The sequence below is a fragment of the Scyliorhinus torazame genome, chromosome 16 (genome assembly GCF_047496885.1).
Source record: "Scyliorhinus torazame isolate Kashiwa2021f chromosome 16, sScyTor2.1, whole genome shotgun sequence".
Classification (NCBI taxonomy): Eukaryota; Metazoa; Chordata; class Chondrichthyes; order Carcharhiniformes; family Scyliorhinidae; genus Scyliorhinus; species Scyliorhinus torazame.
Genome location: NC_092722.1, coordinates 37,987,110 through 38,008,416, shown reverse-complemented (window position 1 = coordinate 38,008,416; position 21,307 = coordinate 37,987,110). Strand labels below are relative to the sequence as shown.

The 21,307-nt window shown below is 46.5% G+C and overlaps 1 protein-coding gene across 1 annotated transcript; it reads right to left on the bottom strand.

Moving 5' to 3' along the window:
• Window positions 1-946: 946 nt before the first annotated feature.
• hspb7 (heat shock protein family, member 7 (cardiovascular)) lies at window positions 947-19,333 on the bottom strand. The gene is made up of 3 exons (XM_072478294.1): window positions 18,957-19,333; window positions 14,485-14,618; window positions 947-5,091 (listed from the first exon to the last, which is right to left on the bottom strand). Exons 1-3 carry the CDS (start codon window positions 19,153-19,155, stop codon window positions 4,906-4,908), a joined length of 519 nt encoding a protein of 172 aa, XP_072334395.1. The 5' UTR covers window positions 19,156-19,333; the 3' UTR covers window positions 947-4,905.
• Between the last annotated feature and the right edge of the window lie 1,974 nt (window positions 19,334-21,307).

The window sequence follows — 21,307 nt, the reverse complement described above, 5'->3', positions numbered from 1 at the left end:
AGCTCCAGCTCTGCTCACCAGAGAATAACAAAAACAATAATAGGAATTATAGCAATTCCCATGAAGCAATAAGGGGGAAGGTATCAAAGAGCCAACAATTCACATCTTGTGGAGGAATGTATGAAACCGGTATGAGCCAAAGGGAAGATGCAGCTTCCAGGGATGGGGAATTTGAAAGTTGTTCCCTTGAGCTGATGGCACAAGGACCAGGTGACACAGGCTTAAGCTTTTGGGCAGAGATGCTGGCAGAATGCGAGAAGGGAAGCTTTTATGCAGTGGGTGGTCATGGCCTCGAACTCGCTGCCCACAGGCATGGTCGAAACTGTGCCGACTCTAGGATTTTGAAAGGAAATCGCGTGGGGCACTTGACGAGAATAATCTTGAAGAGAATAATCTTGTCGGGCGTTGGAGATGGAGCGGGGGGGAGAATGGGATTGACAGAGCGCTGGTGCAGACTCAATGGGCCGAATGGCCTCCTTCTGTGGGGTTGTGACTCCATGATCCTAGGGCAAGAATGTGTAGAGGAATGGGAGTTTGATGGCAAAGAAATAGAAAACTAGAAAAGCTGGGTGGGAAAGAAAGATGAGGTCATGAGATGGTACGGTGCAGTGCCAGTCTCATCCCATGATGCTGGCAGAAGGTGGTAAGGACTAAGCAGTCCTCTGGTTTTGTTGAATTTTCTTCATTGTGCTCTACTTTTGACTGCAGCCCTGCTGACTGTTTTACCTCTTTGTGATTGCTCCTAGATGTTGGGCACAGCATCGAAGTAGCGATATTGGAATGCTTGGAGTTCAATGACAAAGCACAATACCCACCAGGGTATAGTCCTGCTTTGGGCAAAAATAATATTATTCTGAAGCAACGTAGATGTATGTGGCACTCAGTTTCATGAAGACATGTTGCCTTGCAGTATATAACTTCTAAAACAAAACTCAATCTTCATGAATTCAGAATGGAGTATATTTATTTATTAAAACAGAAATACAGTGGAATTCTGTTACATATAATAGTAAAGAAGAAATACATTTATATATGTGAAAGTAACATCAATGCTAGTACTGACTCGAAGCGAGAAATACATTAGAATGGATTAAAAATGAACGAACAAGAATTTTCCAGAACTTCTTTCCAAAGTAGCATGTTCTTAACTGTGTGTGGGTTCGAATGGACATATAGGATGGGATTTCCCCCCCTCCCCATGACATTTGGCCACTGGCAGAATCTTCTGGTCTAGCCAATTTTTACACCATTTTGCGTGGCTTGTCCATCCCACTGCTGGGAAACCCTCTTTTGCGGAGGAGGGGAGGAATGCCTTCGGCAGAACTGGAATATCCCACCAAAGGGAAGATCCCACCCATCGATTCGATGTAAATCTCAAAAACCCTGTCAGATCCATAATTCATCAACACTGTTCTATCTGTCAAATACATGTATGGTTGTGTATATTATATATATATATATATATAAATATACATTATATATTATATATGCTGGGAGGATGTTTCCCCTGGCTGGGAAGTCTATAACTAGGCATCACATCCTCAAAATAAAGGGTCAGCAATTTAGGACTCAGATGAGGAGAAATTTCTTCATTAAAGGGTTGTGAAGCTTTAGAATTCTTCCCCACCATAGATTGGTAGATTTTTGGTGACTAAGAGAATCAAGGGTTATGGGATAGTGCAGGAGGATGTGGCTGATGTAGGAGATTAGCCACATTCCTGTCGAATAGTAGAGCAGGCCCAAAGGGCCACATGGCCAACTCCTGCTCCTATTTCTCTGCTCCCAGGTAGATTCGAACCAAAGTGCCGATCTGCGTCAACGACTGACCTTGGTAAGAGTGCAATACAACAATCAGCCGTAGGAAAGTGTCACCCTGGATTGGCGATTCTTGCCTTTGCAACACCTCGTTCATCTCCCAAGAGAGACCAGAGGTGTTGCGCAAAGCACAGCACCTTTTGCACTAATGAGTGTGCTGAATAGCGTAACACCGTGAGGTGCTGCAGTGTAATTATGTCATCTTACTTGATCAAACTGTATGTGTGGGAGGAATAACTGTGAATCCTCCAAAGCCTTGACTATGAATGTTTCAAGTGTAAAGCCATGGACAGCCCCAGGCCCTGTAACATCACTGTGTGCTTTCAGGAGAGCTCCTGACCACGCCATACTTTCTCAATATCGATAAACAAAACTCATTTATAAGTAATCAGCTTGAATCGGAAAAACTGCCTGCTGCCATGTTGAAGAGTAAGTGTTGCTATGTGGAATGGTCTGCCGCTGTTCTCAATACAACATGTGTTAATATTTAAAGAGAGATGCTGAAGACCTCAAGGCACCGAGGAATTTATGTCAAGTAATAAAACGTGACAGGTATAAAGGGTGTGATCTATGAATTAAGCTAAAAGGTTTTGCAAGAGCAAATGGAGGTGGTTAAGGGGATCCACATCAAGATATATGTTGAATCTGAATTTGTAGGAAACCAAGAAATTAAGACCAGAGAACAAAACCTAAATGAATGAGTAATAAATTTAGGAAGAACTTTGGTGCTTAAACATTTAATAAAATACTTATAAGAATCTGCCAGGGAATAGGGAAAAGCATTGGAGTATTTACAATGCATCTGGCTGTTATAATGAGAGAGGAAGAGCAAACTTATACTTTTTTCATGGCAGCTTTCATGACCTTAGGACTTCCCCAAGCACTTGGCAGTCTTTGAAGTAGTTATTTTTTGAAGTGTTGAAGTGTTGTTACTGTTTTGGTGCCGGGAAATAGAGGAACAAATTTTCACACAATGAAGCTCCACAAACGAGGGGCAGGATTTTACAGGCGATGGCGGGGGAGGGGGGGGGCTCTAAGTGGCCTAAACTAGCTGAGGGTTGGCCTTCCGCCTGGCCAACCCAATTGGCCGGCTTGTTCTAGTCCCTGCAGCACCAGGACTCTGTAATGAAGACTGCTGGGACTGCAAGGAAATCTGTGAGGATCGAAGATGGACACCAGACCCAGGTAGGTCCCTGGCTTTCAGGGAAGGGAGGGATCGGGCACCTGAGGGAGGGGTGCTGATGGGGGGGGGGGGGGTTGGAGGCCAGGAGACCCAAATGGGGGCTAACATCTTAGGGAGAGGTGTCCTCAGTGCACACTGGCACTGTTGAATGATATACCTCCAATTCCTTCCCACCTTTTCATCAAATTTGTTTTTTAAAATGGGCTTCTCACACTCGGCTATCTTCTGCTGGACTATGGCAGTGGAGGTGGATTAATGGCCTTAATTTGGCAGTGGTTGGTCACTTAAAGCCCTCAATAGGCCTAAGGGTGGGCGGGCTAGTGGGCGCCTTACCCACCCATGCCCCCTCCTGGTATTATTGGGACTTGTTCGGGGTGGATGGGAAGACAGGGAACTAGCCACTCTGTGACATATTTTACATGCCCCGCCTGTTTTGAAGTGACGGAGGAATCAACGTTGGCCCAACAGCAGGATAACTGGCTTGCCTTCAAGTAGTGACCTCGGGATGTTATAAGTCCACAAAAAGGGCCTGGAAGAGCCTCGTTTGTATTCCCAGCACGTCTGTGGGGTGGGCCTTGAGTCCACGGCTGACTGACTAAGAGGCAAGGCCAACACCTTAATAGGATGAGCATTCATGAACCAATGTCCTTTTTCCTCTCAGCTATAAAGTTTCTTATTTTATCAAATGATTGTGGACATATAGTTAGGAATCAATTGCCATTGTCAGAGATGAACAAAAGCTGCTTTTACCTTAAAGAACCATCTTTTGCAGTAAAGAGTCATCAATACGAGCTGACAACTTCGAGGTGTATCTGGGCACATTGACGTTAATGTAAAGTGATGGCTCAGACTCGGCTGTCAACAGCTCAGTTTGGAGCATTCTATCTCACCCCGGCTTACAGTCCTCACCCCCCCCCCCCCCCCCCCCCCCCCCCCCGCCACCACAGACCTAGTATCCCTGCCAGCTTTACATTTTGGTTTGATGATTACATTATTTTATTGAAGATTTCTCGGCATTTACTACATCACAGGAGTACCCTGCCGATACACCAGAGGTAGACCTGCAACCATGCTGAGCAAGAGGTGACAGGGTAGCGTGTGGTGAGAATGTGGAGTTGCGGTTACAATCAGATTAGCCATGATCTTATTGGATGGCAGAGCAGGCTCGAGGGGCCGAGTGGCCTACTTCTGCTCCTAACTTGTGTGTGGGAAAATGCAGCATCATAGCTCAAGTGGAGGTTCAGACATTTTAGCCATGTTTTGTATTTCCATCTATGAAAAAAGGGACAGTTCTGTTGGAGGTGATGGTCTCTTTCCTATTCCTGATGGGTCGTATATTCTTGTGCATTCCCTTTGTAATACTATTAGCAACATCTCTTTTACAATCATTTGAGTCACAGAAATGAATCTCTTGTCAAGTAACAAAACAGGTGAAATGGTGCAAATCTATGTACAAAACACATATGCAGGAAAGTTAAACTAGGGGCGGCTGAACTGATTAGGTATTCTACCAACGTTGCTGATCTATTTTACCTTACGCTACAAGACCATTCACGCACTCAGGGGTTTGAATTATCAGCATTATCTCCTCTATTTGATTAATCTAGCAGTTATTTTGGTACAGAAAAACATTCAAACACGTCTGCCACGGTATTGTGAGTCGGGGATTAGTAATAGATATATAAAATAAATGGAATTACTAAATAATGTGATAGAAAGTGTCAAATATCTTATTGCACAGGCTTTCGCTCAATGTTTCCATGCCTGCAAGAGTTGAGATGATATTTTACAAATGGTACGTTGGTAGGATGAGGTGTGAAGCACCAGCACATGCTGCATACTGTGAGGCTGGGCATTATCAAACACCACCCTGCATTACCATAAAGTAGCTCTCATCCCTTGCCCGCTCAGATCTTAATCTCAGTTCTGAAAGTCTGTTGCACATGTTCGGTGTGCTTGGCCGGGTGCCTCTTTGCTTTAACTGTCAGGGTCCCATCATCACCCAGAGCGGAGGTCACGGAGGTGGGGTCCACGTCATCTGGGAGCTGACATTTGTGTGTGAATGTGTTCATTACAGTTCCATCTGCAGCAAGCTGGAAATGAAAGATAATTGCTTCATATTTGTACTGGTTATAGGTATTTGAGCATCTGAAAACTACTCCCACAGTCGAAGGGGCTGAATGTGAAATTGTGCTAACTGCCTCAAGGGAATGATCTCACATGTGTATTGACAGTGATGGTAATTAGGAGTATTTCCCTTGTTGGGAGTACAAGAGCTGTCAATTGTTATTAAGGACATTTCCCATACTATATAATGGGACCACACTGAAGGCTTTAATTGTTTCTGTGTTAAACTAGGAATATTTTGAAGGACAGATGTAATGAATATAGTCAAGTGACCACCCTACCTTTATAATTCAGTGACTTGTCGGAGAGGCTCAGGGAAGACCAAGAACTGCACGTGCTAAAGGATTAATTTTCTCTTTACTCACATTTGGACACAGTTTTTATTCACCAGCAGCACATTTTGTGAAATTATATGTGGCAGCCCCTGATGTTCTGCCTATTAATGTTATCAGACAAAAAGCCATGGGTGGGATTTCTGGCGCTTTTCACCAGCAGGATCTTCCAGGCCCGCGAAGGCGACTCTCCCTCGGCGGCAGGCTCCCCGGTGGCAGGACGGGAGAGCCACGTAAAACGCTGTAGACATGGGTGGGACTGGAAGATAACACTAGTGGCCAATGGGGAACTGCCTCCACTGCTGGAAAACGTGTGGGGCCGGTGGGGGGGGCAGGGGGTGCAAAGTCTCACCCCATGGGCTGTGCCTGTTCAATTTCCCAAGGTTTGTATCAGTTGTGCGCAAGAGAACTTGTCACACTTCAAGTATTTTTCTTGTTCAATTTGTTCTTGAGATATCACCAACACTGGAAAGACTGTACTTACTGATTGTTTCTAATAACCTTACACAGTTGGCACTATAGCCGAGTGGTTATAGGTTAGACCCAGCAACCCATAGTTTGTAACCTAGTGTTCCCATTACGGGAAATTGGGTTAAACTTTATGGTTCCCAATGGAGTGTTGGAGGCGGAATGGGAAGTGTGCCGATCCCTCGCTCCTGCCCTTGCTGGCTTACTTTGGTGAATCAAGCGGCAAATGACCAATTCAAGGCTGCCGAGCGGTACAGCGGACAATTGGCATTGGGAGAGGGAGGTTCAGGCCCAATTGGGCATCTAGGCCAGACATTGAGCGGGAGAGGGGTTATGCCGTGAACTGGAAGTCATTCACTGTCAACAGTTTAAAGCCTCCCTGTCCTCTCAATCTCAACCTCATTTGTTATGGTAGCCTAGTGAATGGATAGAGTCCCAAAACACCCAAACTGGAGTTTTCCAGCTATCAAGGGAGACAGGATAGGCTGGGGTTGTTTTCCCTGGAGCAGAGAAGACTCAGGGGGGGGGACCTGACTGAGGTGTATAAAAGTATGAGGGATATAGATAGGAAGCTGCGATTCCCCTTAGCAGAGGGGTCAATAACCAGAAGGCGTAGATTTAAGTTAAGGGGCAGGAGATTTAGAGGAGGTGTAAGGAAAAACATTTTCACCGAGAGGGTGTTGAGAATCTGGAACTCACTGCCTGAAAGGGTGGTAGAGGCGGGAGCCCTCACAACGTTCAAGATGTATTTAGGTGAGCACTTCAAAAGCCAAGGCATACAAGGCTACGGACCAGGTGCTGGGAAATGGGATTAGAATTGATGCTTGATGGTCGGTGCAGACACGATGGCCAAAGGGCCTCTTTTCATGCTGTGAAACTCTGTGACTCAAAAAGGCCAGGTGAGCTTCCAATATTAGCAGCCGCGTGACTGCCATGATCTTGGAGTCTGGCATGATGATGCAGATTATGCGATTTGTGGTCGTAAAACCCAGCCCCTGGATTCAATCAATTTGGTAATGCGTGGGATAGTACCAGAAAACTGCTGTGAAAGCTGCGGGATGGTGGAAGTAGCCAGCTGTTTGGCTATCATACTTCAGGGTGCGATAGAACTGTTCCAAATTCGATGTGACTTCAGCTCCGTGCTTTGTGGTTGATTTTTAATGTCCTCAGAGACAAGGGCTGCCTTTCCAATGTTATTCGTATACCAAGAACACATTTATAAAATGTGCTGAGCCTTCTTCTCGCAATTTTTGTTTTCTGAAAATCAGTGGTTTGCTGACCCACTATAGATGGTATTAAGAGGCAAATATATTGGAACGAGAATATGTAGGCCAGACCAATAAGGGGTAGTAGGTGTAGAGTAAAAGGTTAACATCAGAAGCACATGAAGTTGATGCAATGATGACTTAAAATCACATGATTGAGTAACAGCAATCTGGAGAAAGGAAAAGTTTCAACCTCATACAAGAGTTCCTGATGTGTGCATAGTGGCAGTAAATAAAGCGTAATGGTTTTAACAAACTACAGTCTTGAGCAACTTACTTTGGTCGAATAGACAAGCTTCATCTAGACCCCAAACGCATGACGAAACAGTAGGATCTCTTCGCTAAACAACATTTAGTTATTAAAAGACACAATGGCCAGGATTTTCTGCTCTGGGCCTGGGTCCCATGGCTGGGGCAGCAAGCGAGAGAGTTTCCTGCCATGGAGCCCAGAGGGAAATCACCCCGAATGACGCGATGCTGCATTTATCAATTATGCGGCCAGGCGTTTCCCAACGATTTTCACAGTGGGGCAATGAATTAACATTCAAGAGTGTAATAAAGGATGAACAATCACAGCTCTGAGGACCTGGGTTCGATCCCGGCTCTGGATCACTGTCCGTGTGGAGTTTGCTCCTTCTCCCCGGGTTTCGCCCCCACAACCCAAAGATGTGCAAGGTAGGTGGATTGGGCACGCTAAATTGCCCCTTAATTGGAAGAAAAAGAATTGGATACTCTAAATTTATATTAAAAGAAGAAAAAAAATGATTGAACAATTATCACCAGTTTCTTAAAATGCTAAAACGTAAGCTTTGCATCCCATAAAGATGGTGATTCAGGAGAAACCTCATTCAGGTGAATAGAACATTAAATTGTGTAGGTGAGGTAAACCAAAAGGCAGGTAGGCAGGACAAGGAAAAAGCAAAATAAATTTTAATAAATAGAAAATAAGCTGAAAATAGATCTTAGGAAGAAATTCTTCACTAAATGCTGAGTCTTTGGATTGGATTGCATTGGATTGGATTGGATTTGTTTATTGTCACGTGTACCGAGGTACAGTAAAAAGTATTTTTCTGCGAGCAGCTCAACAGATCATTAAGTACATGAGAAGAAAAGGGAATAAAAGAAAATACATAATAGGGCAACACAACATATACAATGTAGTAAAAAGTAGATCTGTTTGTGAGAGCTCGCAGAGAGTCGCCTCGCTCCGGCGCCATCTTGGTAAACAACCTGATAAATGGCTTAATAGATGCAAAATCATTTTGAGATTGTCATTTGAGATTGGGCGCTACAATTGGTGAGTTGAGGTACTGGGGAGATGTGCTTTGTGGGGAGATGAGCTTAATAGCCTTTAATATGAAAGGCTCAAGGCGACCTCTACTGCAAAGCAGTGTAGAAATGAAAGTTGATGTGACAATTACTGAATTGTATTGAGTGCAAAACCGGAGGACTGGCACAAAATAGAGAGGTAGGAGGTGGGACGATGGTTTAAGGTATGCGGCAGGAGGTTTAGAGGGGATGTGAGGAAAAACCTTTTCACCCGGAAGGTGGTGGGAGTCTAGAACATGCTGCCTGAAAGGGTGGTGTAGGCAGAAGCCCTCACAACATTTAAGAAGTATTTAGATGTGCACTTTCCAAGGCATACAAAGCAAGTGCTGAAAAATGGGATAGTTTCTGGCCGGCAATGGGCCGAAGGACCCTTTCTGCGCTGTAGACCTCTATGACAATATAAGAAGATACATCACGTATAAAGGATTTGCGAAAATCAATGGTGGCATTCCAGGATTTGGAGAGAGGGAGAAGGAGACACAGCCTACAGGAACACAAGGCCTCACCTGTAATTGTGTCTAACATCCTGTTCAGTAGCCCGAGGCCTTCCACATGTACCCACGTCAAATGTTTTGGGTGTGAATGTTCACAAAGGACAGTCGGAGATTGTAAGAACGGGTTTGAATTAAGCAGCTTGGTTGCTGATTGCGTTTCCAAACGATAGATTGCAGGAGCCACCCTTTACATGGGAGGAATTCACCCCTCGACATGGCCGGCAGTTCTCTAGTGCCAGGAGCTCCAGTGGACAGGGCAGGGTCTGCAGACAGTCCCCACAGCCTTAAGTCCCAAGAGTCCAAAAATAGGTGTGATGAATGTAGGACTTTCAGATATATTGCATTATATGTATTTGGCGCAGTAAGAGTTAAAAACCTGGGTTAGTGTGTGTGTGACTGCTGCAGTCATGTTTTAAAAGATTCCTGGTTTGAACGGTTTGGGGAGCCAGAGGTGCAATTAAAGCACCGTAAAAGCTTGGACTTTTGTTTGGATTAAGGGGGTTCCCTGGGGAGCACTTAATTAGAGACCTTTGTGTTCAGTTAGTAAGGTGCTGTAACTAATGGAGGAGCTAGAGTATGAGACATTTTAGCAGAGAAGCAGAAATTGTTCGGTTGGTTTCTGAAAGTCAAACCATGAAGACAGTTTCTGAAGACTTCAGCTAGAGATCCTGCATTGCTCTGACAGGACTCAGGTCTACCTCTTAAAGCAGTTTCCAAGAGCATCTCTTAAGCAAGCATGCTTGGGTCTGCTAACTGTATTTAAAAGTGGATTGAGGTGGTTTTGTTGTTTGATTAGAAGTAAGATAGCAGTTAAGGGTTATTGTGTCACTGTTTTGATTATCACTGTTTAAGGGTAATTGTAAGCTATTTTCTTGTGTGATGTGAAGATAATTTAATACTGTGTTAGTGATAACGGTTTTAAAAATACATTTAGAGTACCCAATTATTTTTTTCCAATTAAGGGACAATTTAGCGCGGCCAATCCACCTAACATGCACACCTTTGGGTTGTGGGGGTGAAACGCATGCAGACACAGGGAGAATGTACAAACTCCACATAGACCGTGACCCCGGGCCGGGACCGAACCTGGGTCCTCAGCATCGTGAGGTAGCAGTGCTAACCACTGCGCTACCGTGCCGCCCTAAGTTTGTTTGAATACACCACAATCCTATTTTTGTGTGAAATCGCTCCTGGAGCGAGGTATACTTTCCTCACAGACTGACAAAATTTCTGTCCAGTATCCTAGCCAGCGTTGGGGTCTGGTCCGAGATCATAAACTAGGTAAGTGGGCAGGTCTCAGGTGGGGAACAGCAGTGAGGCCCAGGGGAGGTGGGCAGAGGGGGTGGGAGCTGTGGGAGTGTTGGTGGAGAGGCCAAGTGAGGAGGGAGCACCTGGAGGGTGAAGGGGTAGGAGCACCTGTGGAAAGAGCAGACCCCCCACTTCCCGCCCAAGGCCTGAGCTTTCCCCTTCTCACTGAACTCCTCCCACCAACCTGATCATTTAAAAAAATAAATTTAGAGAGCCCAATTCGTTTTTTCCAATCAAGGGGCAATATAGCGTGGCCAATTGACCTACCCTGCACATCTTTTGGCTGTGGGGGTGAAACCCACGCAGACACGGGGAGAATATGCAAACTCCACACGGACAGCGACCCAGAGCCGGGATCGACACCTGGGACCTTCGCGCCGTGAGGCAGCAGTGCTACCCACTGCACTACTGTGCTGCCCACCAACCTGAAAGTTGAGGCTGGGCAGGAAATGGGCCTTTAGTAGTCATTAATTGGCCACCTAAGGGCATCAATTGAGGTAAAGGAAGGTGGCCTAAGCCTCACCCACCCCACTGTATAATTGAGAGAGGTTAGGGTGAGTGGGAGTCTAGTCGGTCGCCCCTGTCTGCAAACCTGCTGGCGTGAGAAACATCAAATTCTGCCCTATGAATATTTGGCACTTCTGGAAAATATTTTAGCTGAAAAAGGCTGCAAATCATTAGGAATGTGTAATTCTTGGAATGAATTCACAATATTGAGGCTGGCTTTGTAGGGTTTGGTAACTGTTGGGATGAGGAGTTCAGATTAAGTATGTTTTTAGTTTAGACCTTATTTAAACAGCCAGTGGGCCGAGAATCCGAGTTATTTTCTGAAGTGATGAAATCGAGCCCATCTGTTTTTCATTATACCCATACTGTCAAAATTGAGTTCAAGATGTAAGGAAGATAATTCAAAACCCAAAAGTGAATCAAATTTCATTGCAGGGTAGGGTGGGGATGTGGGTGGTGATACTGGGATTTGGAGGTAATACACCTCTGTACTCTCTTACATTTTCACCATGTCATGTACCACGAGGAACTGGAAATGTGACAATATTTGGCTCAGTTGGTAGCACCCTCATCTGTGGGGGGGAATCTTGTGCCAGCAATGGCGGACTTAACCAGCGATGGGAGAGCCCCTCAACCCCTGTTGCTTCTTTCTGGGAAGGCCACTGGAATGATGTCCAATCAGGCACTTGACAGGCCACCTGTGGGCCTTTCCCAGGCACCAGGATCTGCAGGGTGGAAGGCCTGTCTGCCAAGAGTCCTAGCCAATCAGAGACTGGCAGCTCTTTGGAACAGCAGTGCTACTGGGGAAGCACTGTCTGCAGACAGAATAATGCCACCAGAGGCCCAGGATCTAGACCACAGGCTAATGATGGTGATAGTGGGGGTCACGGGAGAGGGAGGTATGGGGGTCAACAACAAGGTAATAGGAATGGCTCTCAGTGGGCCTCCCAATCTCCCCCCCCCCCCCCCCCCCCAACTTTCCCAATACTGGGTACCTCGATCAGGTATTGAAGGCCTTTGAATGAAAGCCACCCCATTCTTGGGAGCTAACAGGGTTTGCTTACTGTGCCGCATGCTGAGCCCCTGCCCGCTAGTGGATCAAAACAGCGGTGGAGGGATGAGGTTGTTAATTGTACAATAACTGCCCACTTAAGAGCCTCAGTTGGCTGTGTGACATGAAGGCCACCCACGGGCCTTCTCCTCATGGACTTCACTAGGGGTGGAGGTGGGGATTTGGTGGAGTTCCCAGCTGTCACCCTTTCGCTTGGTTAAATGCCCTCCTTTGCCATGGGGAGAGGGCACAGATTGCACCCTCTTGAGTCAGGAAGTTGTGGGTTCAAGTCTCACTCCAGAGAGCTGAGCACAAAATTCAAAGCTGACCCTCCAGTGCAGCGCTGAGGGTGTGCTGCACTGTTGGAGATGCTGTCTTTTGGAGGAGCCATAACAGAGATCCCGGTAATCCCTGGTTGCCCTCAATATCCCGGCTAAGTATTTATCCCTCAATCAACATCACCAAACAAAACAAATTGTCTGGTCATTACCTCATTATTGTTTGTGGGAGCTTGCTGTGCACAAATTGGCTGTCACATTTCCCACGTTGCCACAGTCATTCCACATAAAAGTTTGTTATTGGATGGAAAGCATTTTGAGACACCCTGGTGTTAGGAAAGATGCTGTGAAAATGCACCCCTTTTTTTTTCACATACAATATTGCAGCAATCTCCTTTGAATAGAAGGGGAAAGCCTCCTTGTGACCAGAAGATAAGGACATGGTGGTTTCCATGTGTTGGACTGTATGCTAGGTTGTGAAAGTTATGAATCAAGAGCTTGATAATGGTGCCTTACTGTTAGGATTCAGAGGTAGTTTTAAGTAATCTATATTTGTATTTTGTGGGTATTAGAAATAAGGGGCGTAATTCTCCACCCCCCCCCTCTCTAAAGGAGGACCCCCTTTCCTCCGCCGCCCCGCAAGATCCATCCGCCATCTTCTTGCGGGGCGGCCTCGGGGAGGATGGCAACTGCGCATGCGCGGGTGACGTCATTTACACGACACCGGCCGCGTCATTGACGCGGCGCTGCTTTTTACGCGGCGCCAAGGCCCAGCGTGCGTAAAATACACGACGTCGCTCCTAGCCCCCCGGTTTTCACTCCAGCGTCAGGACTTTGTCTCCATTTTGGAGAATCGCGCCCAAGGTATAGCTTTAGGTAAGTTTAATTTTGTATTTCCGGACAAGAAAGGGTTAAAACCTTAGGTAGCTACATGTTAAACAAAGCTGCCTGCATGTCAAAACTGTGCCTGCATTGTAATTAAAAGATTTATAACGTGAAAACAAACAGAGTTTATAGAAAGACTAGGCTGTTGCCTAGCAACCAGGGGCCCACACTAAAATGCATAAGCACTTGTAGTTCAGTTGGAACCAGGAACCTGAGAAGAAAGCAACTCTCTCAGAAACTGGCAGCAGAGGGGCAGGGCAATAGAGCAAGATGCAGAAAGTTAGTTCCAGAAGCTAAAGAACAGGTTGTTCTAGAAACCAGGGAATTAAAGAGAAGTCCCACGAAGACTGAAGTCAAAAGGACAAAGAACTAGAATCTGAACAAGCTACTGTTCACTGGAGTTCAAGAAAGGAGCAGAGACAGGCTCCCAGTTGAAGATAGAACTGAAAGATGCAGACCTCATGAAGTTGGCCAGTGAGAAGCTAGACATATGAAGTAATCCTAAAGTTGGAGACACATTAGTAAAGCCTGTGAAGCAGTGGCATGGCTGGGTACCCGAAAGATTGTGTGGAAGCTTGAATGCGGCAATCCAGTGTACAGGAATTCTGAAAGAAGTGATTGAAATCCTGGAATTGGATCCTTGGTGAATGCAACATTATTTGGGAGAAGATTCTGAGGTGTGCTTTTTCTATGAGTGGAAGCACTCATGTGGAAATCAGATTTCCATTGAGACCAGTTGGCTCACAGTGTGATAAGCACCTGGGGAGGTTTGGGGGGGGGGGGGGGGGGGGGGGCGGTGGGATTTGATGAGAAATCCACAGAAGTTGTATTGGGTGGAACCTGCCACTTGGTTTTAGAGTGGGGGGTGTCTGACCACAGTTATCCTATTGGTTTACATGGACCGGGCAGTCACCGAAAACATTATAGCAATAAGATATATTTTGTAACTTGTGTTATCCTTAAAAATCTATGTACATCTGTATAGATATAGGTGGGGTGCAAGAGCATTATTGTATTATAATCAATTTTTTCATGTTTAATAAATGCTTTGCTCTTTTGTTTTTTTAAATAAATTTGGAGTACCCAATTTATTTTTTACAATGAAGGGGCAATTTAACATGGCCAATCCACCTAGCCTGCACATCTTTGGGTTGTGGGGGCGAAACCCACGCAAACACGGGGAGAATGTGCAAACTCCACACGGACAGTGACCGAGAGCCAGGATCGAACCTGGGACCTCGGCGCCGTGAGGCAGCAGTGCTAACCCACTGCGCCACCATGCTGCCCTCCTTTGCTCTTTTGCAAAAAGTTAATCGGCAATCCTGTGACTTTGTTTATCCACATCTCCAAATAGAAAATAAAAGTTACACTCTATTGAGCCAGGGTTCCATTCTGGGACCTGACTGCCCAGTAGTAACGTCAGCTGGGATCGTAACACTTACCTTCTCAGCATGAACTTCAATCTGATTATTGGAGGTGGTAACAATAATATCTTCAGGTGAGAAGTCACTCACATCTACTGCGAATTGGTAATTGTCTCCCATGGTCTTTACATTCCCCATATTTCCAGGGCGGCCTATTTGGGGTAAAGCACATTGTACAATCCCATCAGATATGTTTGCATTTGGTGACATGGACAATGTATATTGTTGGATGAGTTGGATGATCTCCAATGTGGTCCGAGGGGGCAAATCACTGTATGTAGATGCTTCCTATTACGAATTAATGCTGGAGTCTATTCTATATTAGTGCTATGATGAACCAAGCTAGCAGTTTGGTATCAAACATGTGAAAGAAATTTACAGCTGTATGTTAAGAAGTGTGAGTCATTATCATGCCCAGACATTTTTGATTTGAAATCAGCAGAGTGACCTTTTCCATCCTATTAACATTCCATCTGCAGGAAGATTCTGGAGTGCAGATGCTTTTAATTCCGATTAAGCAGCAATGCGTGCTGGCAAATGAGTAGGAAGGTGCATTTGGAAGATGCGTTATCCAAATCTAAACCAGAATCCTTTAGTGGAGTTTACTGCGCTACCACCGATGCAGACTAGGGCGGAGTTAAAAGATGCCGGTAAACAATCTCCAATCCAACTATTTGCATCTGCAAACACAGCAAAATTAAACAAAGTAGAGCAAACAGTCTGTAATGAACAAAAGCAAAATGCCGGAAATCTGGAATAAAAACAGAACCTGCTGGGAAAACTCAGCAGGTCAGGCAGCATCTGTGGAGAGAGAAACAGAGTTAATGCTTCAAGTCCGTATGACTCTTCTTCCAAACTTTAGTTTGTAGGTTTAGCACAGGGCTAAATAGCTGGCTTTGAAAGCAGACCAAGGTAGCCCAACAGCACGGTTCAATTCCCATTCCAGCCTCCCCGAACAGGCGCCGGAATGTGGCGACTAGGGGCTTTTCACAGTAACTTCATTTGAAGCCTACTTGTGGCAACATGTGATTTTCATTTCATTTCATTTCATAATAAGGCCTGGTTATTTAAAATCCGTTTGCTTGTTTTCTTTGTAATTTAATTTTTTTTGCATGTTCCTCTTTGTTTTCTTGTCTCCTAATTGCTCAATATTTCCTTTTATCTTTCCTCCCAATCTTTTTAAAATCCTCATGCCCTGTCGCCATGCCTTTTTCTGACAGTAATTAAGTATGGTTCCATGGATGCAGAAAGACCTCCAACATCTCACCAGATTTCCCAGCTTTCCTGGGTAAACCGAAGCAATGTGTATCATTGCGATGTTGAATAGTGAGGTTGATTACACTTGACTCCTCACTGGGCACCACACACATACTTTTCCACCATGGTCACAGGGAAGGAATCAGGGGCAGAAATTCTGGCCAATTCCATTTGATTTTGAAATAAATTTCGAGCATCCAATTTTTTTTTTTTCTCAATTAAGGGGCAATTTTGCGTGGCCAATTCATCTACCCTGCAGATCTTTTTGGGTTGTAGGGGTGAGACCCACGCAGACACGGGGAGAATGTGCAAACTCCACAGGGACATTGACCTGGGGCCGGGATCAAACCCGGGTCCTCAGCGTTACGAGGCAGCAGTGCTAACCACTGCGGCACTGTGCTGTCCTAGGCCAAATTCACTTTAGCCCCATCACTCCCTGAACAAAAGGATCTGTGGCTAATTGTAACACCCTGGCCACCATCACCCTTCTTCGCCAACACCTTCCAAACCGGTGAACTCAACCGCCTGGGAGGCCAAGGGCAGCAGACACTTGGGAATCACCATCACCTGGAAATTACCCTCCAAGCCACACGCCATCGTACCTTGGGAGTATATTGCCATTCCTTCGCTGTCATTGGTTCAAAATCCTGGAACTCCCTCTCTAAAAGCACTGTTGGTGTACCTGCACCATATGGACTGTAGCAATTCAAGAAGGCGGCTCACCACCTTCTTCCCAAGGGCAATTAGGGATGGACAATAAAAATGCTGGACCAGCCAGTAGGATCCCATGAAATGAATAGAAACAAAATTGGGGTTGGCTTCAGATCCCATACTAAAGGGCGAATTGATGACCATGGACCTCCACTGGATTGGTCCATGATTGTGCTTGGAAAAGCATTGCAGTGGTTTGCTGACACCTTCTGCAAGATGGCTGACCAGGAAACTCTTTGGCTCTTTATCACCTGCCATCAGGCATATTGGAAGGATATACAGGCTGATAATCAATGGGTTTGGCCACATTATGAACCTTCTGGCCGAGAGGTAGGGGTGCTATCCACTGTGCCACAAAACCTCCAACAAATGAGTTTACCCACTGAATATTGAGGGATGCTCCATTCTTAAAAACATATCCATCTCTTTGTTCTTTTTTGTTTTCTTGTTCTGTCATGTTCATTTCATTCTAATTCCTTTTCATTTTGTTCTCTATTGGTGCCTGTGCATGAACAACTTCTACTGTTGTAAGACCATAAGGCCATCAGACATAGGAGCAGAATTAGGCCATTCGGCCCATCGAGTCTGCTCTGCCATTCATTCATGCCGATATGTTTCTCATTCCCATTCTCCTGCCTTCTCCCATAACCCTGATCCCCTTATTAATCAAGAACCTATCTATCTCTGTCTTAAAGATACTCAATGATTTGGCCTCCACAGCCTTCTGTGGCAAAGAGTTCCACAGATTCACCACCCTCTGGAAGAAGAAATTCCTCCTCATCTCAGTTTTAAAAGATTGTCCCTTCAGTCTGAGGCTGTGGCCTCGGGTTCTATTTTTTCCGATTGATGGAAACATCCTTGCTACATCCACTCTATCTAGGCCTCTCATTATCCTGTAAGTTTCAATAAGACCCCCCCCCCCTCATCCTTCTAAACTCCAAGTACAGACCCAGAGTCCTCAACCATTCCTCATATGACAAGCTTTTCATTCCTGGGATCATTCTTGTGAGCCTCCTCTGGATCCTCTCCAAGGCCAACACATCCTTCCTTAGATAAGGGGTCCAATATTGCTCACAATATTAGAAATGGAGTCAGACCAGAGCCCCAGCCTCAACAGTACATCCCTGCTTTTGTATTCTATTTTTGTTTTTAAATTTAGTGCACCCAATTCATTCTTTTCCTATTAAGGGCCAATTTTAGCATGGCCAAACCACCTACCCTGCACATCTTTGGGTTGTGGGGGTGAAACCCACGCCAACACGAGGAGAATGTGCAAACGCCACACGGACAGTGACCCAGAGCCAGGATCGAACCTGGGACCTCGGCGCTGTGAGGCAGCAGTGCTAACCACTGTGTCAATGTGCTGCCCCTGCTCTTGTATTCTAGCCCTCTCGACATGAATGCTAACATTGCATTTGCCTTCCTAACTGCTGACTGAACCTACACGTTAACCTTAAGAGAATCTTGAACTAGGACTCCCAAGTCCCTTTGTGCTTCTGATTTCCTAAGCTCCGCAAATAAACCCAGGGGCAATGGTTTTAAACATGGTAAACATATTAACATTTGGATTGTCAGCCCAACTTTGATGCAGCAAATCAGGATTGAAATTCACTCACACAATCAGCTTGCTCAAATTAAATCAGGTTGAATACTAGCTGAAAAGGACTATTCATTATCCCATTTTTTGACCAGATGCTTTTGTTTTCTGTCCTTTCCAAATCTCAAAAAGGGACCTGCTGGTTTTTGCATTAGTCTTCAACTAATCTTGTATCTTATCTTCCTGACCCATGATTAGTGCTTTAAAAAAATGTATTCTTATTCTGTATAATCATGTTTCGGTCTTTTAGTTTCTTTCCTAAAATGAATTAATATTAATATACATAATAGCATTGCTGCCTCTTGGCGCTGAGGACCTGGGTTCGATTCCTGCCCCGGGTCACTGTCCGTCTGCCGTTTACACATTCTCCTCATGCCTGCGTGGATCGCACCCCCTCACCCAAAAAGATGTGCAAGCTGGTGAATTGGCCACGCTAAATTGTCCCTTAATTGGAAAAAAAAGAATTGGGTACTCTAAATTTATTTTTAAAAAATAACATGCATAAATATGCATAGCTATATATAATCGGCCAAGCACATATTTCCAAAGTGGCTACTGTAGAAAGACACTAGTTTCAAAGTGTGAAGTAGATGAATTTGAATCTTGCAAATACTTTCAATTTATCTGCCTCAATTGTATATTTACTTTTCTTAACATAAGCTTGTGCACAATTATAATCCGCTCGAGGACCTCAGTACACTGCAGGTCACAATCACTTCACTTTTGAGATTTATTAATCATTATTTTCTATATCTGTGAAATTAGATCTTTTTTATGTCTGCATTTTTTTCAGATGTATGATGCAGCTTCAAATTTCACTTAGCAAATCAACTTAAGTAATAATATTAGGACAGCACATCAATTCCTCAACATGTTTGGTGCTGATAAGAATTTGTATTTGTTACTCTGGACAGATTTCACTTGCCTGAAAATGCCAGTTGCTCATTTCGTGGCCTTAAGAAGCTTCCATGGAGGATTGAGGACTTCTCAAACTCGTCCCCAAAGAGACCCCTTGTTTTATCCATGCACTGATCCAAGCTCGGACCCGAGGAAGAGGAGGAGGAAGTGGTGTTCTGGTGGAAGCAACGCTCAGATCTGAAAGCAGTCGAGGATTTTACACTCATGGAAGGCAGATCAACTTTAAATCTCAAAAAAAAAAGCAAATTAAGCAGGTCCTTTCTAGCAACCCTCGATGGTCAGGTAATATCGGATAAGCTTCTGAAGACTGAGTTGTCTTTTGTGCTCTGATGGTACTCTACACTGCTTTTATACAGCCTTCTGCCAACTTGCCTGACTGCCAATGTCAAAACTTGATGTTAATTTTAGAACAGGCCACATCAGGCATGCAGTTATGAAAATTCTAACAGATGAAAGGTCGTCAGAGTCCTCCAAACAAATGGAGTGATCCAGGAATGTGTTCTCATAGCGAGCATTCCAGCCCAGCTCGACACAGAACTTTAAAAAGCAGTTTGACTCCCAGCATTGTAATTCTTGTTAAAGCTGCAACCCTGCTCTCCTGAAATTGGAAAATGCTTTATTTAGACTTGCAGTGCCGGTTTGGGACAATTGTGAAGATTCGAGAAAAGCCTGACCTGACCTTTTGAACACAAATCTTTTGTGTATTCAGTCAACGGAGTTGTTAGGAAAGTTCCAACCCATTCAAGCAGTCCCCACTAAACACAGAATGAAAAAAAAACCCTCTGGTTATGCTCTGCCATGAATGGTTTACAAACGGTGGAACGCACATCGGCGGCAAGGTAGCCCAGTGGTTAGCACTGTTGCTTCACAGCGCCAGGGTCCCAGGTTCGATTCCCGGCTTGGGTCATTGTCTGTGCGGAGTCTGCACGTTCTTCCTGTGTCTGCGTGGGTTTCTTCCGGGTGCTCCGGTTTCATCCCACAAGTCCCCAAAGATATGGGGCGTCATTCTCCGACCCCCCAGAGGGTCGGAGAATGGCCGTTGGCCGCCGTGAATCCCGCCCCCCGCCGAAGTCTCCGAAGGGAGAAAAGTCGGCGGGGCGTTAATGTCGCCGCTGCCGCGGAGAATGTCACGGGTCTGCGCAAGGCAGCCGATTTTCGGCCTGCCGATATTCTCCCTTCCGGATGGGCCGAAGTCCCGTCGACGTGATGACCGTTCACGTTGACGTAAATTAAACCTCCTTTTCATCGGTGTGACCCGGTGCTCCAGGCTCACGCCGACCAGCGTGGAGGTGAGTGACGGCCTGGGGGGTTGGCTCTGGGCAGGCAATGGCGTGGCCGCAGTCTGAATGCGTGAGGAGAGGTGTGTCTCGGGTTGTGTGTGTGTGTGTGCGGCGGGGGGGGGGGGGGGGGTGGTTAGAGTAGGCTGGGCTCCGGGGGAGTGCCGGGAGGGGGTCCGCGCCGGGGTGGAGGTTGGGGGGGGGGGTCCGTGCCGTGCCGGGGTGGAGGTTGGGGGTTGGGGGGGGTCCGTGCTGGGGTGGAGGTTGGGGGGGGGTCCGTGCTGGGGTGGAGGTTGGGGGGGGGTCCGTGCCGGGGTGGAGGTTGGGGGGGGGTCCGTGCCGTGCCGGGGTGGAGGTTGGGGGGGGGTCCGTGCCAGGTTGGGGGGGGGGTCCGTGCTGGGGTGGAGGTTGGGAGGGGTCCGTGCTGGGGTGGAGGTTGGGGGGGGGTCCGTGCCGAGGAGGGGGATGGGAGGGCAAGTGAGTTGGTCCACCTGGCCAGGTGCCAGCCTCCAACAGTTGGACCCATGCGGTCCATGCCACCTGGCTGGGGGGAGGAGGGGGGCAATGATGACATGTCGTCGTTCCCCTCCCCCCCCACCAGGCCGTCATGTTTTCAGATCATCCAGCGATGTTGGCCGCCGTGGTGGCAGCCGCTCATGTCTATGTTGCCCTGGATGAGGAGGAGGAGGAGGAGGAGCGTGCCAGAGAGGCGGCGCAGGCTGCCGCAGAGGGGCAGGCGGCAGCCGCCCAGGCTGGAGGGACACCTGACCGACAGGACGAGGAGGGGGAGGAGGACGTCGCGGCCTCACGGCAACGGAGGCACCCGAGGGCGCCCCGTGTGTACCGGCCCCGGCAGTCATACCAGGACCTCACGGACCGGGAATGCAGGAGGAGACTCTGGATGAGCCGGGAAACCGTGGCACACATCTGCCACCTGCTGGCACACCTGTCACCGCGTGGCACTGGCGGGGGACACCCTCTCCCCGTGTCCGTCAAGGTTACGGTGGCCCTGAACTTTTATGCAACGGGGTCATTCCAGGCACCGAGTGGGGACCTGTCCGGCATATCACAGACATCGGTG